Source organism: Henckelia pumila, unplaced genomic scaffold (assembly GCF_033568475.1).
Source record: "Henckelia pumila isolate YLH828 unplaced genomic scaffold, ASM3356847v2 CTG_525:::fragment_3, whole genome shotgun sequence".
Lineage (NCBI taxonomy): Eukaryota > Viridiplantae > Streptophyta > Magnoliopsida > Lamiales > Gesneriaceae > Henckelia > Henckelia pumila.
Window position 1 is genome coordinate 534,580 of NW_027331857.1, and position 19,033 is coordinate 553,612.

A 19,033-nucleotide genomic window follows, 5' to 3' on the forward strand; every position below is an offset into this window, starting at 1 on the left:
GAGTGGCTAGATGATCTACCTACCGGTTCCATCACTACCTGGACCCATCTTGTTCAAACTTTTTTTAACAAGTACTTCCCACCCACAAAGATGGCGAAACTGTTTTCTGATATTATTTCTTTCAAGCAGAAATATGGGGATTCTTTACATTCAGCCTGGACCAGATTTAAAAGGATGTTGAGGATGTTTCCTCAACATAATCTCACCCAAATCCATCAGACTCAGACATTCTATAATGGAGCCGATCCATCAGTGTGTTCTATGCTAGATGATGCAGCTAATGGAAGTTTGTTCAGGAAAACTCCTGCAGACGCATGTGAGATTATTGGTAACATGGCTGAGAGTAACATTGGGTGGCCGGATTTGAAGAAGGAAAATAAGGCTAGAGTTCTAGAGGTCGACGCATTGACATCTCTGAATGTGAATATTGACCCTCTGACACATCAAGTGACAATTATAAAAGCAGCGCCAGTTAATCAAATACAGGGAAATATGCCAGAGGAACAACATATATTTGAAGTGGATGGTGAAAATTTTATGGGGAATCAAGGAAGGCAGTCATACAACTCCTACAACAACAACTTCAATTAGAACTGGTAGAATCAACCCAAACCAGCGGAGAAAAAGCCGAGTTTTGAAGAAATCATGATGAAGTATGTTGCTGGTACTGAGACTCGCCTACAAAATCAAGAAGCGATGCTGCAGAAGTTAGAGACACAGATGAGCCAGACAACAACCTAACTGTCAAGTAGTCATACTGGAGCTTTGCCGAGCAACAATGAACCAAATCCTAGAGAAGTTAATGCTATCATGGTAGTGACAAGATCACAGTCTGAGGGACAAAGAGAAGAAGATGGAGAGGCCAAAAATTTCAGAATCGAAGGAGAATTCGCGTCGAGCTGACAACTCCTCGAAGGCAGGTAAGAAAGGTAAGACTTCAAAATTTGAAGTTAATGTCGATGTTGATATTTCTAACCTCCCTTTGCCCCAGCGAGCTAAGAAATTATTGTTTTATAATCAATTTAAAAATTTTCTTGAAATTTTCAAGAAACTACATATTAACATACCTTTTGCAGATGCTTTAGCTCAGATGCCGAATTATGCAAGATTTCTGAAGGACTTGCTGAAGAATAAAAAGAAGCCGAACGATCTAGTGCAAGTCACAATTAATGAGCAGTGCTCTGCGTTGATCCAGAATAGGCTCCCACAAAAATTTCAAGATCCAGGGAGTTTCTCTATACCGTGCAATATTGGTCAATTTTCTATTGATAATTAATTGTGTGACTTAGGGGCAAGTATCAATTTGTTGCTTTATTCACTTGCTAAGAAATTAGGTATGGGGGTAATTGAACCCACTACCATCTTCCTTAAGCTTGCATATCGTTCTGTCAAATATCCTAGAGGGGTAGCGGAAAATATCTTAATTAAAGTGGATAAGCTAATTTTCCCCGTGGATTTTGTCGTTCTTGATATGGATGAAGATTATGAGGTTCCATGATTTTAGGGCGTCCGTTTCTTGCTACAAGTAGGGCCTTAATTGATGTCGAAAAGGAAGAGTTAATGTTGAGAATGAATAAGGAGTGAGTGGTTTTTAATATGTTGCAGTCGGTTAGAGATAACCCAATTGGAAAATCTTTCTTTGCGATTGATGTTGTTAATAATTGTGTGAGAGAATTTATGAAGGGGAATGACAACCATGATGCAGTTTCGCAGCCACAGGACCAAAAATCGCCTGCTAAAGGAGTTGGAGGGATCCGAGATAGTGCTAGGCATACAACCGCGATAGTGGATGATCCGCCATGAAATTAAAGGGAAGTACAGTCGGGCTATAGACTATAAATTTAGCGCTAACTGAGAGGCAACCCAGTGTTATTTACCTTGCTTTTTAGTTTATTTTTGATTAGTTTTTTTTTTTTTTTATTTTCTACTTTCCCATTCCAGTTTGTCGTGCCCGCCATTTACCCAGCTTGTTGCTATCGTACATCAGATTCTGCCGAGGAATAAGAGGATGCTTAGACCAGGGGAGTGTTGTCTTGCATTTGTGTGTTTGTTTTTGAATTCTGTTCATTGTTTCTAAAGGATTGAGGGCAATTCCTTGGATAAGTATGGGGGGTATTCTAGCTTTTATTTCGGTGTTTTGTTATGTTTGTGTTAAATTCGTAATCATTCAGTTTGTTTGGATAAGTATGCTCAGCCCCATTGCATGTATGGATGGGAACCATATTTTGGAACTCGGATATGTCCACGGTATATGGTATGAGAGCCACCTCTTGATGCGTTGGCTCAGCGTGCTACATACCATGGCGCCTAGACTGAGAAGGATTTGATTCCCAGTATGATACCCAGATGTTCATTTGCATACATCATGTTTGTATGTTTACCCATACTAGAGTATTGAGCTTTAGCGCTCACGTCCAGTATTTTGTTATTGTCTGGACACCCCATTCGACGGGGCAGTTGCAGATGCAGGTAGTACATCCAGAGACTCGGTGGAGTCAATAATCAGGGAAGAGACCGCAGGGTTAGATGTTAGGCTTATTTTGTTTATCGAATTTTATTCGATTGGGTTGTAAATTATGGATTTGTTTAGTCGGTTGTATTCTGTCGGCCAACTTTTATTTAAGCTTTCGTAGTTATTTATAAATTATTGTTATTGCATGCTTTATTAAGCTTTAATATCTGATTAGTAGTGGATCCGGATTGGGTCACTACAGTTGCTATAGAGCCTTTAAATACACATTCTAGTTAATCTAAATTCTTGGGTCCCCTCAATCTAAACTTTTCATACTCTGGATTTTCCTGAAATGTGACACATAAATAAATAAATAAAATTTGATAAATTATTTAAAATATATTATAAAAATTTTGTACCTTGATCTTGTCCTCCCACCAACTATTATCAGCTTGCACAATCATCTTATCATGATCCTTACTAATACCAGTCTCATTATTTCTAATAAGCCGTTCCCATAATGCAAAATGTTTTCTCATAGCATCTCATTTAGGGGTGAGCATTGGGTTAATTCGGTCAAAAATAGAACCGAATTAACTAAAACCGAATTATTTTTAGGTTAACCGAACCGAACTGAATTTATGTTCAAACCGATTTAACCAAACCGAATAAAAATCAGTTAATTCGGTCGATCACCGAATTAACCGATTTTTTCACAAAATAAATTAGAACATACAAAATTTTATAAAATTAATAATTTATTATGATATTTTATCATAATAAAACATATTAAGCTTAAAAAAATTAAAATAACAAAAATTAAGTACAATATTAAATATAGGGAGAATTAAAAACATATTATAAATTATATGTAAAGCCTAATAAAAAATTCAAAATTTAATTATTTATAATTTGTTAACCGAATTAACCAAATTTTTTTTGAAAAAAACGGAAAACCGAACCGAATCAGCCGATTTAACAGAAATTTCCTGACACTAAAACTGGATTTTCGAATTTTCTAATTCATTTGGTTCGGTCGGTTAATTCGGTTTAACCGAAATATTGTTCATCCCTATTCCCATTTATTTTCAAATTTTTTGTGATTTAAAAAAAGTCTAGTTTTCTCACGAAATTTTGAAATTAAATTTGTGTAACCTTCTTTGTTTAAATGTTTGGTAGGCTTATTGATTGCTTCAATTTCCTCAACACAAATTTTTAAAAATATTTCGGCATTCTTATCGGTCCAATCCGCCAATTAGTATTCCCGTCATCAACAACTCCAAGGTCAATAGTCTCAATTGTATATCTAGGTATTTGACTTAGATCTGATAATCCTCTTTTAGGGGTAACTTTGAGTGCATTCTATATTTGAAAAATAATAATTAAGAAAACTATTAGATCAAATAATACCCACAATTAAGAGCTTAAAATTATTCACTCAACCAGTTTCATGGCATCAACAATATACCACATAATATATACTAGCAACTGTGGCACACACGTTGCATGTGTAACGAAAAATATGGCAAACGATGTGTTCCATAAAATAAGTTATTTCTTTTGTTAAACTTCAAAGAGATTCCTGCATTTTTATTTAAATTTAACTTCTTTCACGAATACATGGATTTTTGTTATGCTGGCCTAAATACTTGCCAAAAAAAAAACATGTGATCCGAAACCATATCGGTAAACATATTATTTTCCAGACCTTCAGCTTGCGTTCTCGTTGCAAAGTTGCAGAAGCTGAAATAATCTGAACCTTTATGCGCTTTGTCGAAATCTATTTGCCAATTGTGAGCATAATAAATTAGAAGTTAAGGTGCAACTTTTTCCAACAAATCAATGCAAGAGATATTATTTATTTGCATGAAATCCAAAATAAATGACGCTCAAACATAACCGCACATTGAGAAATTTAGAATCTATTCGATAAACCATCTAAAGAGACTTAAAAAATGTGAAGAAAAATGTGATTGATGTTTATGCCGGGTCTTTCCAAGAACTTTAAAGTAGACCACAAAAACCAAGAAAATTCAAATTATATTACCCAGTAAGTTGATGAAGCTGCATGAAATTTGGACATCATACATAAGTATACTAAACCTTTTTCTATTGCCAATACATGAGAGTTTACATTATAAAGATATAGCTGAAAAACAGTAGCCGCAAAGCAAAAAGTTTGTGTGACATGAGGACATAATATTGTTTAATTAGTAATTAAATCAGAGATAACACACTAATACCTCCAAATGATTTTATTACGTGAGAATAAAAACTGGAATTAAGCCTCGAACTCACCTGTATGGGGATACCTCTAACCCACCAACAGTTTGATTATGTATCATCATAACAAACTAATACTTCCAACAGTGTGATTTCATGAGAATTAAAATTGAAATAAAGTCTACAACTTACCTGTACGGAGATACCTCCAATATCCTTCAAAAGCTTGATTACAAAAGTTTTATTACAAAATAATACCTTCAACAGTTTGATTACGTATTTATTAAATGGCCTATTTATTTTGATTTTTAATGCCATAGTGCCGTAGTTTGTAACTGAAATTTCCATTTAGAAAAATTATGCAAGAATAGATAACCTTCATATGCAACTCAGAACATTTAATGAATGAACCTCCAACATGGTTAAATATATGCTTACCTATAGAGTCGATTATCCCATAAATAGACCCATCCAAAAGTCCAATGGAACAATAAGATATTTGAAATAATAATCAGAACCCAAATCTGAGATCAATCAATAAACAGATACTTTATAGAAAACTGAAATTGAGTGGATAAATCGTGAAAATCCCGAGTCATCAAAATTTAATCTTCAAAATGATATAGAGATTGAGTTTATCCGCAGTGGAAGAAAAAGAATCAAGCTGTGGGGTTTATTCTTTTTAATAAATGAAACAATTAATTGAAAAGTATGTACCAACTGAATCAAATTAAAACAGAGAAAATGGGTTTGATGAAGAGTTTCTTACACGACTATAATGTGGAGTTGTTTGTCTGTTGAAGACAGTAGCATAATCGTGTTGCGGGGGCTTTTTTTAATCGGATCTGAAAGAAAAATAAATAGACGATGGGGTTGATTTTTTTCGTAGAGGAAGAAGACGCAGCCACCATGTAATGACCCTGCATTGAATCACCTACTAACTGGCAACTAATAGCATGCATTAAGCTTAATAAAAGCAATAACACTAATCAAAGAAAAACGTGCGGAAACATAACCCATAAATTACATATCAGCTTAGTACAAAAGTTTCAAGCTTATTTATCGGTAGTGATACAACCATATCAAAACAACTAGTAAGTAAACATTATACAGCTATATCGGATCCTGCTGTATAAATAACTCTTCAAGGCTCCTGCTCCCTAGTCCTGCCTCAAACTACCGGCTCCATCCAGCCTGCGACCTGTCCCATGGAATAGGGTGTCCAAGATAACTACTAGGACGTGAGCGCTAACGCCCAGTACATAAACATGAGTAAATATATGTATATGATGCATGCAATCGTGATGAGTGATAAATGGTCATCTGATAATTCATGCTCAGTACAAGCGCCACATGAGTGTTGTAACCTCGCGGATCAACCTCTGGGTACAAACATACTTGTATAGTACACCAGAGTATTCAGACATACATGTCCCCGCCGTCGGCTACTCTCAGTGACAGACTAATAAGTATAGAGATGAGCGGATCTATAATCAGGTATAACAAGGTATAGGCTCAATGTTTATATGCACATGACATATGAATATGGAAAGCGGTAAATCATATATCATGCCATATAATAATGCCAAATAAATGCAACACATAAACATGTATACTCGCTGGCAATCTCAGTCAATGTGTACGTACCTCTAGGCTAGTTCAAGTCTAGTAGGATCCTAGGTTCCAAGTCTATATTCAAAAGTTCACAGTATCACTAAACAAGTTTTATAAGCCTTAACTAAGCTAATAAGTACTCCCAAAACTTAAATAGATTTTCGAACCATACCTTCGTCCGTAGTAAGCCCTTTGGAGTTGCTAGTCCCGAATGACTATAACCATGCCTTGGTTATTCCAGAACCTTACTATAAACCGATAGGACCCTCAAGTGTATACCTCACACTATATAACTGAAGAATAAAACTCGGAATTCGTATGATAAGTGTATTTTATACACTTAATGTAGTTATGATTTTAATTGTTAATTGTTGGTTTCGAGCAGATTTATGTGTGGGTTTTGTTGTTTTTGTGTTCGTAGGGAATTATGGAGATTTGGTGGAGAAAAGAAGAAATTTATGAAAAAAAAGAATTATTGTTGAAGAAAATAAGAAATAAGATTTATTTGGAGAGAAAGAATAAAGAAGAGAAGAAACGCACAGACAAGAAATGAGATTTCTTAATGGTCTTTTCATTGGGCCAAAGGTTAGCGCTAAAAGTTAGAGTTTGAGAAGAGCAATCGCGCTATGAACTGAAGCATTGAAGATTTGAGAATTCGAATAGAGGGCGCGCCCGCGTGTAGTCAAGAGTGCCCGCCCTGTTGCTGTTTGGAAAGTTTTATTATTTCGAGCAATTTTTATGGGCTTGATTTTGTAGGCTTTTGTGCGAGAATATAAAAAGAGAAATCTGAGACGTGAGAAAGGGAGCCGCCACAATCACAATTACAGAATATCAGAGTTGATCGTGTGATTTTTCTGGAAGATTTTCTGGAGCTTATCTGAAGAACAAAGACGGAGTTTGATCGACCGGACACGGCGTCGATGACGGATTTGTTTCTTTTATCTTTTATTTATTTTATTCTGAATATGTTTGGATTTTTGAACATGTTTTGGTTTATTCATAATTTTATTATGAACTAAATTTTTAGAGTCTAGAGGTCAGATGGAACCTGGTGTAGACGCTTTCATGAATTTTTGATTTTATTGAATTGAGTTTTTTCTAAATTAATTGTTTTTTCTAAAATTGATTGTCTTTTCAATTATCTGATCAATAATTGATTTGTTATATTTATTTGAAATCATTGCTCGGAAGAGGGGATTTTGAATAGGACATTATAAACTACACTGTTAATTATTTATATAGCTCGTGAGAGTGTATGATTTTAACAGAGCTTTTAAAAAGAACATTGTTTTGTGATAGATCACTGCGATAAATTCTTAATAGGAATATTGGAATTGAATTGTAGTTGATAAATATTATTTGTTTCTCGGGAGAGGGAAATAATAAACTTAAGTGTTCTTGGCTATTAATTGACTGAAATTCATGAAGATTAATTATTTAGGATTGATTGTTGTTGAAACCAGGTGAAATCTATACCTCTAGACTGTTTTTCTCTGATTGATTATTCCGGAACGTTGTGTGTGTGCTATCTAAAATCATTTGATTATTTATATTTCTGCAAAATTCTCAAAGTTTAATTTTCTAGATAAAGTTTAAACTATTTTAATTACAAGCACTGAATATTTTCGTTTTACTCCCTGTGGGATCAATATCTGATTTTATCACTTTATTAAAACTTGACACTCGTACGCTTGCGAGGAATTTTCACAACAAGTTTTTGGCGCCGTTGCCGGGGAGTAATTTTGATTATTTTTTTTAGTCTTATTACCAATTAGTCTAGATTTTAATTTAGAGTTTTTTTTATTTTATTTTGAAGTTACTAATTAAATTCTTCTTAATTTTAATTGCAGTTTATGCGACGATCTCAAAGTGCGAATTCTATACTTTTTGATCCGGAGATCGAACGAACTGCACGTGCTTTGAGAAGAGCGAGAAGAGAAGAAATTAATAACATGACAGAGAATGTGAATCAAGCTCCCCTGGTGCCTATCAGAGATCACTTCAGGCCGACGATCCAGGCTCACTACTCTGGAATAGCTCGAGGAACAATCAATGCCAACAATTTTGAGCTAAAGCCGGCCTTGATCAACATGGTTCAATCGAACCAATTTAATGGGAGTGCCACAGCTGATCCTCACTTGCATCTCAGGACCTTTTTAGAAGTTACTGATACGGTAAAATTTAACGGTGTTCCTGAGGATATTATTAGTTTACGCTTGTTTCCGTTTTCTCTCAGGGATCAAGCCAGAAGTTGGTTTCAATCACTGCCGCTTGGAAGCATCACTACTTGGGAGGGGATGTCAGAAAAATTTCTTGCTAAATATTTTCCACCTGCCAAGTCCACCCAGTTGAAGATCGAGATCAGCACTTTCAGGCAGATGGATTCTGAACAGCTCTACGAGGCGTGGGAAAGGTACAAAGAACTACTTAGACGTTGTCCTAACAACAATTTTGCAGATTGGGAACAGATCGAGTGGTTTTACAATGGACTAAATGCGCCTACGAGGATGAACGTGGATTCTGCTTCTGGAGGAACTATTTTTGCAAAGGACCCCGCTCAAGCCTATGATATGCTGGAACAGATGACGATAAACAGTTTTCAATGGCCATCTGAGCGTGTGGGAGTCAAGAAGCCAGCTGGAGTATATGCAGTAGATCCTCTCACATCTATCACGGCCCAATTATCTGCACTAACTACACAGGTAGCTTCTTTGAATAAGATCACTGTTGCAGATTCCATTGGAGTTGAAGGATCACATAACCCAGAGGAAGTTAATTATATCCATCGTAATGGCTACCGAGGTTATGGAGCTTACAGAGGTAATCCTATTCCCAATACTTTTCACCCTAATTTGCGGAATAATGAAAATTTTTCATATGCTAACAATACTAATAAGGGTGATGGTAAGCCATCTTTGGAGGATGTGGTTAGTACTTTTGTGCAGGAATCAGGTAAGAGGATGACGAGAACTGAGTCTCGCCTTGACAGTTTGGAGACGCACATGGCCAACATTGGCGCGGTGTTGCAATCTATGGAGACTAGCATTGGGCAGTTGGCAAACGCACTAAAGGATAACAACCGCGGCCAGTTCCCTAGCAATACTGAGGTGAATCCCAAGGAGCAATGCAATGCTATATCGTTGAGAAGTGAGAAGCAAGTAGATAGAGAAGAGTGCCAACCTGAGAGCAAGACGCCTGAAAAAGCTGTTGTTGAAGAAAAGGAAGTCGAGGAGAAAGAGAAGAAGCCTGAACTTGACCCGAAACCGATGTACAAGCCTCCACTGCCATACCCGCAAAGGTTCGAGAAGAAGGCGTTGGATGAGCAGTTCTCCAAATTCTTGGAGATTTTCAAGAAAATTCACATCAACATCCCCTTTGCTGATGCCTTGGAGCAAATGCCGAATTATGCGAAGTTCATCAAGGAGGTGATGTCCAAGAAGAGGAGGCTGCTAGAGAACGAGGTGGTGAATTTGACTGAAGAGTGTAGTGCGGTGCTCCAAAAGAAGATGCCACAGAAGCTTAAGGATCCAGGGAGTTTTACTATTCCTTTCACTATTGGTTCTTCTTATTTTCATAATGCACTTTGCGATTTAGGAGCTAGCATTAATCTAATGCCTTTGTCTGTGTTCAGGAGTTTAGGACTTGGTGAGGTGAAGCCCACAATGATCGCGTTGCAGTTGGCTGATAGATCTATCACATATCCGCTTGGAATCATTGAAGATGTTCTGGTAAAAGTAGATAAATTTATTTTTCCTACGGATTTTGTTGTGTTAGATATGAAGGAGGATGCAAATATGCCTCTGATATTGGGGAGACCTTTCTTGGACACTGCTGATGCCAAGATAGAGGTGAAGAAGGGTGCGCTTTCGATGGGTGTGGAAGGCGAGAGATTGATTTTCAACTTATTCATGAAGACATCTAATCCACCCATCGAAGACTTATGCTCAATTAAACTGGTTATGAAGTTGGAGAGATGTCAAAGAGCTGATTTTGCCGTTAATTCATTGAAGGAGAGAGCGCCAAAATTACCAAAAAAAAAAGTCCACAAAAAAGAGAGCGAAATTTAAAAGGCGGTTCGTGGAATTTATTTGGCGCGTAAAAGAGAAAGGGAAGATCTAACACCGATGAAAGTCAGGCTGACGACTTTAAACCAAGCGCTATTTGGGAGGCAACCCAAACATTTTCTTTTATTTTATTTTATTTGCTTTTATTTTCAATTTATTTAATTTTTTTTTATTTTTTTTTAGTATTTTGTTTTCAATTTTTGAGCTTATTTTTTCTTAATTTTAAATTTTTTTTCAAGCTCCAAAATCTCAAATTCGAGCTGACGGCGCGCCCGCCTCTTTAGTTGGAGTGCCCGCGCAGCTCCTGGATGAATTAGGCTTGATTTACGAGCAAACGGCGCATCCGCACCACTTCTCCCGAGCGCCCGCGCCTCTTCAACGTATTGGAGATTACTTATTTTGCGCATGAGCAAGCGCAATCGCGCACACCATTTGCGCAATCCAAGAGCAAACAAGACACCATCAGCGCCATAACTATGCACAAACGCGCAACTCCTACGGCTCAGCATCTTGCGCTAACAAGAACCCGTCTACGCTTCCTCACAGCGCAATCGCGCCTCCTTCTTGCACAATCAAACTTCATCTGCGCTTAACATTGAGCAAACGCGTATCCCATCTTCACCAACTGCGCCGCTTCTTCATCAGCTAATATCCATGCGCTAACCATCACTAAGTGCGCAACCTCTCATGCGCTATCGCCCTCTAGTTCTCATCACCTGCGCAAACCACCTCTCATTCTGCGCTTCCCCTCATGCACCAACAACCTTCAACAACTCACCATACTCGAGCCCCCAGCTGCTACTCCTCCGAGCTGCAACACCACCATGCACTAACCTGACTCATTAGCGCTGAATCAAGAGCAATCGTGCAATCCAGCTGCACTTCCATGCGCATCCCAGCTACTCTCCTCGCGCAAACATCCCTTTCAGCGCCTAATGATGAGCAACCGTGCAGGACTCCATCTAGAAACATAAGTGCAAATGAGACCACCTTACCTGCACTTCCCATGCTCCTAAACAACATCTTCTAGCAGCTTTTCCACTTCAACGCCGCATCGAGTTCTAGAGCCACATCTCCTATGCGCACTCATAATTTTTTCTTTCTTCCTCTATACATTCCAACGCTATATATTGTCTTGATCGATTGTTTTGCGTTTAATTTTTTTTTTTTTTTGTGTTTTAATCGTATGCATGTATCATGTTCAGGTTAATTTGGATGTTCATGTTGTGCGTCGTCAACTTCCTTCGATGTTCGGCCGCTGTTAAGGTTGAAGGTTGATGATGCAAATTATTTTAATGGAGATGACGATAACGCCGAGTACTGACGCTCGGTGTCGAAGGTACGCGTCCCGTGTCCCGTATTCATTTTTATTGATTTTTAATCATTAGGGACAATGATTATATTAAGTTTTGGGGGGGGGGGAATCAGTGTTGGTTGATAGTTGTTTAGTTGAGTTTTATTGTGCTTCATAGAATTTTTTTTTTTTTTTGTTGAGTTGAGTTGAGTTTAAAAGAAGTCGAGAAAGAAATGGATGCATGGCCAATGATGATAAATTTTTGTTTTGTGCTATAACTGAAATCCATGATTGTCTACCTATTTTGACAAATATTTTTGAGAAAATGGAACCAAGTGAATGAACAATTTCCTATATACTCTGTGATTAATACTTGAATCTGATTTTTGAAAAATACAAACATAGAGATGATTGAGGCATTGTTTGAAATTTTGGGCCTAATTTTCATTGAATTTATCCTTAGTTTCCCATTTGAGCTTACACTTATATCTGTACTATGAGGTACGAAAATCTGAAATTTGTGAAAATCATCGTTAACTGCTGATGATTATCTTTTCTGCACTGATCGATATTTGTATGAATTAATTGTGGATTGAGACTTGTCTAGAACTAGTTTGAACACTCTTCGAGGCGAAATACGGGCAAAACTGAGATTAGAGATGATTTAGGCAATTTTTCTGAATTCGTTTGAGCCTTTCAAGCTACCTATTTTATATGTATCCCTAGTACCTTATTTGAGCTTTATTAAAAATAGAATGGCATGCGTGTAAACGTGTGATTAAACCCTCATTCGTAATTATTTCAAGGTCCTACATTGACTACCTGAATAGCCTATACACTATTTCCTACCTTTAAGGGAGTAATTTGAATGCTAAAATGTTTTATGCTACTAGTTTTATTTGTGAGAAAAAGGATTGGTGTGGTGGTGAATTGAAAAGAAAAAATGAAAAAGGTAGTAGAAAAAAAAATGATGAAAATTGAAAAGAGTTGTGAAAGAAGATGGAGTTGAGAAAAAATTAATGAAGTGAATTGAAGAGAAAAAGTGTGAAATTGTGAATGAAAAAGGAGTCGTTGTTAGAGTTTGATAAATATGAATTACTCCTTATTTGAATTCTTATCCTTCGTTTGTAGCCATGAGCCAGACCTTACATTATGAGCCAATTAAGTCCTATTGACCGAGTCTCAGTTGCCCAATATACTAGTGGAGAAGAGTTGCGAGAATTTAGCCTATGGACTGTTGATTGACACTTTTAATGATTATGAATTTTGATCAAAACACGCACACACTATTATTCGTTGCATTTACCTATTTGTGAGTGTTTTTTTTTTTATAAATATCCTTTATTTGATCATATGCTACCTTGAAAAGTTCTCATGATCTATGAATATGTGAATTGAATTTGGATAATGGTGTTTTGAACTGAGTTACGGAGATTGTGAGTTTATGCGGTTATTTTGTTATGACTGAAATTTTCAATTGTTAGTTGGGTGTGATATGATTGGATTTGATATTTTTTGAAATCATTGATGAGGTCATTGCTCCATAATATTTCTTGACTAGTCTTGTTGTGTTTTTGTGAAAATGAGTTTTTAGAATATTTGTTTTGATTGTTTTGCTCGGGACTAGCAAAAGTCTAAGTTTGGGGGTATTTGATAAGTGTATTTTATACACTTAATGTAGTTATGATTTTAATTGTTAATTGTTAGGTTTCAAGCAGATTTATGTGTGGGTTTTGTTGTTTTTGTGTTCGTAGGGAATTATGGAGATTTGGTGGAGAAAAGAAGAAATTTATGAAAAAGAAGAATTATTGTTGAAGAAAATAAGAAATAAGATTTATTTGGAGAGAAAGAATAAAGAAGAGAAGAAACGCACAGACAAGAAATGAGATTTCTTAATGGGCTTTTCATTGGGCCAAAGGTTAGCGCTAAAAGTTAGCGTTTGAGAAGAGCAATCGTGCTATGAACTGAAGCATTGAAGATTTGAGAATTCGAACAGAGGGCGCGCCCGCGCGGAGTCAAGAGCGCCCGCCCTGTTGCTGTTTGGAAAGTTTTATTATTTCGAGCAATTTTTATGGGCTTGATTTTGTAGGCTTTTGTGCGAGAATATAAAAAGAGAAATATGAGACGTGAGAAAGGGAGCCGCCACAATCACAATTACAGAATATCAGAGTTGATCGTGTGATTTTTCTGGAGGATTTTCTGGAGCTTATCTGAAGAACAAAGACGGAGTTTGATCGACCGGACACGGCGTCGACGACGGATTTGTTTCTTTTATCTTTTATTTATTTTATTCTGAATATGTTTGGATTTTTGAACATGTTTTGGTTTATTCATAATTTTATTATGAACTAAATTTTTAGAGTCTAGAGGTCAGATGGAACCTGGTGTAGACGCTTTCATGAATTTTTGATTTTATTGAATTGAGTTTCTTCTAGATTAATTGTTTGTTCTAAAATTGATTGTCTTTTCAATTATCTGATCAATAATTGATTTGTTATATTTATTTGAAATCATTGCTCGGGAGAGGGGATTTTGAATAGGACATTAGAAACTACACTGTTAATTATTTATAAAGCTCGGGAGAGTGTATGATTTTAACAGAGCTTTTAAAAAGAACATTGTTTTGTGATAGATCACTGCGATAAATTCTTAATAGGAATATTGGAATTGAATTGTAGTTGATAAACATTATTTGTTGCTCGGGAGAGGGAAATAATAAACTTAAGTGTTCTTAGCTATTAATTGACTGAAATGCATGAAGATTAATTATTTAGGATTGACTGTTGTTGAAACCAGGTGAAATCTATACCTCTAGACCGTTTTTCTCTGATTGATTATTCCGGAACGTTGTGTGTGTGCTATCTAAAATCATTTGATTATTTATTTTTCTGCAAAATTCTCAAAGTTTAATTTTCTAGATAAAGTTTAGACTATTTTAATTATAAGCACTGAATATTTTCATTTTACTCCCTGTGGGATCGATATCTGATTTTATCACTTTATTAAAAATTGACACTCGTACGCTTGCGAGGAATTTTCACAACATCGTAATTCAAAATGAATCCCGGAGATCCCTATTTATAGGTCAAACTCCCGGCCATGATCGGAGCTTCCGATTTCGGGATCGGAGCTTCCGATCCAGCTCGCTGTGTGCATGCGTGACACGTCAGGATCGAAACTTCCGATCCGGCGATCGGAGCTTCCGATCTGCTCTACGTTTGACACTTGTCAAAACTCGTGGCTGAGTCATCGCACATTGCTGGCAGCTGAGGATCGGAGCTTCCGTTCCTGGATCGGAGCTTTCGATCGTGCCTTAGTTTCGAAGTAATCAAGCTCTTTCCGGTGCTTCTGATCTGGGTTCGGAGCTTCTGATCTTGTCCATGCTTGGAAGTCCAATTCTTAACTCTTAATTATGATTATCATATTATTATCTTAAAATGGAATCTGGGTTACTACATTCTCCCCAACTTTAGACATTTCGTCCGCGAAATAAAATCTAAAGACAAATCAAGATAACAATATGAAACATCAAACCATGTTTTTATTACAACAACTGTAATTACATCTTTACATGGTAATCAAAAGTATAAAACAAACAACTCTTGATATTCTGCTCGCATACGGCTCTTGGTTTTCCAAGTTGCTTCTTCGACGCCTCGACGTTGCCACTGTACCATCATAAGTTGTATAGTCTTGTTCCGAATAACTTTCTCCTTCCTGTCTAGGATACGGAGTGGTCGTTCAACATATGACAGACCCGAATCTAGCTGAACATCAGTAGACTGGATAATATGAGATTTATCAGCTATATATTATCGAAGTAACGACACATGAAAAACATCATGTATATTGGAAAGATATGTCGGTAGAACAAAACGATATGCAACATCTCCGATCTTTTCCAGTATCTGAAAAGGCGCAATGAAACGGGTGACAACTTTCCTTTCACACCGAATCTCATCACCTTCATTTTAAATTTTTTTTATTTCTTTTGTATTAATTGTGTTTAGTTCTTATGCTTAGTGTTGAGTCATTGGATTAAAATGAAAGGTGACACTCGCAGAAAAACATATTCACCCGGCTCGAACTGAAGTGGCCTGCAGTGAATATTAGCATAACTGGCTTGCCGATCTTGAACAGCTTTAATTCTCTGCTTGATAAAATCTATCTTGTCTACAATCTGCTGCACCAACTCGGGACCCTCAACTTGTCGCTCTCCTACTTCATCCCAGAATAACGGAGTACGACATCGGCAACCATACAATGCCTCGAAAGGTGCCATATCAATACTACGATGATAACTGTTATTGTAGGCAAATTCGATCAAAGGTAACTGATCCTGCCAAGATAAACCAAAATATATGACAGAAGAACGTAGCATATCCTCCAACGTACGTATTGTGCGCTCTGACTGCCCATCAGTCTCCGGATGATATTCACTGCTCAAATTCAAAGTGATACCTAACGCCTGTTGAAAACTACCCCAGAAACGTGAGGTAAACCGCGGGTCTCTATCACTGACTATGCTCACTGGAATCCCATGCAATCGCAATATCTCTTGGATATATAAGCGTGCCATGCGATCATAAGAATACTCACGATTGTAAGAAATGAAATGTGCTGATTTCATCAAACGGTCAACAACGACCCAGATAGCATCACACTGACGTGAAGTCATAGGCAAGTTGGTGACAAAATCCATAGTCACGTGCTCCCACTTCCATTTGGGAATCTCAAGATTCTGCAGTAATCCACCTGGTCATCGGTGTTCAGCCTTGACCTGTTGACAGACAAGACATCTCGAAACAAATTGATATACCATTCGCTTCATTCCCTTCCACCAAAATCTGGTTCACAAGTCCCTATACATTTTCATGCTTCCAGGATGAACTGATAATCGACTCCTGTGAGCTTGAGAAAGAATATCATTCCTGAGCTCCGCATCATCAAGTACAACCACTCGATTCGATAAGCACAATAAACCATCTGCCTGATAATGGAATCCAGATGTATTAACTCCATTGGCTAGACGTGCCAATCGCTGAGTCTTAACATCAGATATCCGAGCGTCTCTAATCCAAGAATAAAAATTCGGCTCAGATAATATAGTATACAAACAAATCTCATTTCTTCCTTTCTTATGCTTGAGTGTAAAACTCAGTGAAATGCATTCCTGAATCATATGAGATAATTCACTAGTCTGAAGTGCAGAAAGTCTCGTCTGCCGACTCAAGGCATCAGCAGTAAGATTGGCAGAACCTGGATGATATTTGATCTTGCAATCATAATCTTTCAGTAAGTCCATCCAGCGTCTCTGTCGCATATTCAACTCTGCCTGAGTGAATAAATACTTCAAACTCTTGTGATCCGTAAATATCTCAAATTTCTTGCCATAAAGATAATGCCTCCAGATCTTGAGTTCAAATACAATGGCGGCTAACTTGAGATCATGAACTGGATAATTCACCTCATGCGTCTTCAACTGTCGAGAAGCATAGGCAATAACATGTCCATGCTGTGTCAGAACACATCCTAACCCCTGACCAGAGGCATCAGTGTAGACAGTATAACCTCCTGATCCAGAAGGTAGAGCTAGTACAGGTGCAATAGTAAGACGTACCTATGCAGCTCGTGAAATGATTCAAGCTTGTGCATTTTATAGGTGCAATTAAATTAAGACCATAAGTTGCTAAAAGTTAGTAGCACTTTTATTAAAGTAAGTAGCATATTTTTTTTAAAAAAAAATCTCACTCACACCCACCTATACATACACACACATATACACTTAAAACTAAATTTTAAGCACAAAAAGAAATCCAACCTTGAACCCTAGCCCCCAAATTAACGCCTCATTTTCCCCCTTCCTCAAGAAAATCGATCGGCTTCTTCCCCTCTCCTCCAGCTTTCCGCCGCCGACAGCCCCATCACCACCTGCCATCACCAGCCACCAGTTCCGGCGAAGATCTTCCATAGGCAAAGCTGAACGAGCTGTTCCTCCATTCCTTTCTCGATTTTCAGCTTTTTTGAGTCCTTAATTTCGATTTTTCTCTGCATATGCAAGATTATGGTTTTCTTTGGCCACCAAGTAGATTATTATGTCATGCGATTGTCCTATTTTGTGCATTTTGAATTTTTTTGAAATTTTAGGGCCATTATTTTGAAAATTTCAGTATATATATATGCTGCTATGTTCATGCTTAATATTGGCCCATTAAGATTTCTTATGGTTTGTAATGTGTTGAGTAAAATGTTGATTGAAGTCTTTAACATTGCTTGAAGTTCGAAATTTCAGAAAAAATGGATGGAAGTGCATTTCGATTTTTTCCTTGTTTTTGTGATGCTTGGATGGTGGGTTAGAAGCTACCATGGGTGAGAATGTAGCTCACATGGTAGTGCTTAGGATGAGTTGAGGTTAGCTTGTGAATTTGAGAAGAAGAGGTCATCGATTTGGCTAAGTGTTGGGCTCGGTTTCGAGTGTTGCTAGGGGCTGTCCATTCGAGCTAAGTTAGGCATGTGAGGGGTGAGTTTTGGTGATTGAAATGGGTCTAAGTATTGATCATAAAATCCTAGTTTAATGGATTGGAACTTGAGAAACATATAGCTAAGTTTTTTTGGTTGAGTATGAAATTGAGACTTGAGAAGAATTTTGTTGGTGTGTGAGCTGTCCAAAAATGGCCACGTAAAATAGGGTTACACTCATGTTTTGGTTAAGGTATTGGGTTTAGAAATATCCTAGGATGTTAGGAATATTTCGGTTCAAGCGGAAACGAATTCGGTTAAGTTTAGGTGGAGTTCTAGACTATTGATTTGATAGGTGCAAAATTTTGGAAATTTAATGAGGTTGCTCTCCGGAAATGATTTTTTTATAAAATGATTGGATAGGAATAATACCCCGATGATGACTTCTTTATTTAGTTCTAAGTGTGTGGAAGCCGTGGTTTCAAACGGAACTCTTTTTGAATAAGAATTGAGTGAGTTATAGGTTTTACGGGCGAACCACTCGAATTGACTTAAGCACAATCTATGGTTTAGATTTCTACCCTTGGTTTGTTCTATAACGCCCCAAAAATTTATTACCAAATTAATTGACAATTAAAATAATTATCGAGTTGGAAAAATAATTATTACTGCCAAATGAGTTATAGAATGTATTTACAAAATACACGTGCCAATTAGTCAATGAGTTTGACTATTTCTGGATATCTGATAATATTGACATTTTGATATAATTATTGAGATAATGAAATTAAAATAATTATTTATGTCAGATAATTTAAATTAGAGAAATTAATCAGTTTGGGTGACTGGTCAAAGCCTAAGATTGACTCAATTTATTTATTGGGAATTAACTGGTCTAGTTGCCAGGTCAAAGTTCGCTGTTTTAGA

General features: G+C 36.9%; 1 protein-coding gene across 1 annotated transcript; it reads left to right on the plus strand.

The window, feature by feature from the left end:
• Positions 1 to 853: 853 nt before the first annotated feature.
• LOC140873077 (uncharacterized) lies at positions 854 to 1,803 on the plus strand. The gene is made up of 4 exons (XM_073276060.1): positions 854 to 920; positions 1,077 to 1,229; positions 1,290 to 1,489; positions 1,606 to 1,803. The coding sequence occupies exons 1-4, from the start codon at positions 854 to 856 to the stop codon at positions 1,801 to 1,803; spliced, it is 618 nt and encodes a 205-aa protein (XP_073132161.1).
• The last annotated feature ends 17,230 nt before the right edge of the window (positions 1,804 to 19,033 follow it).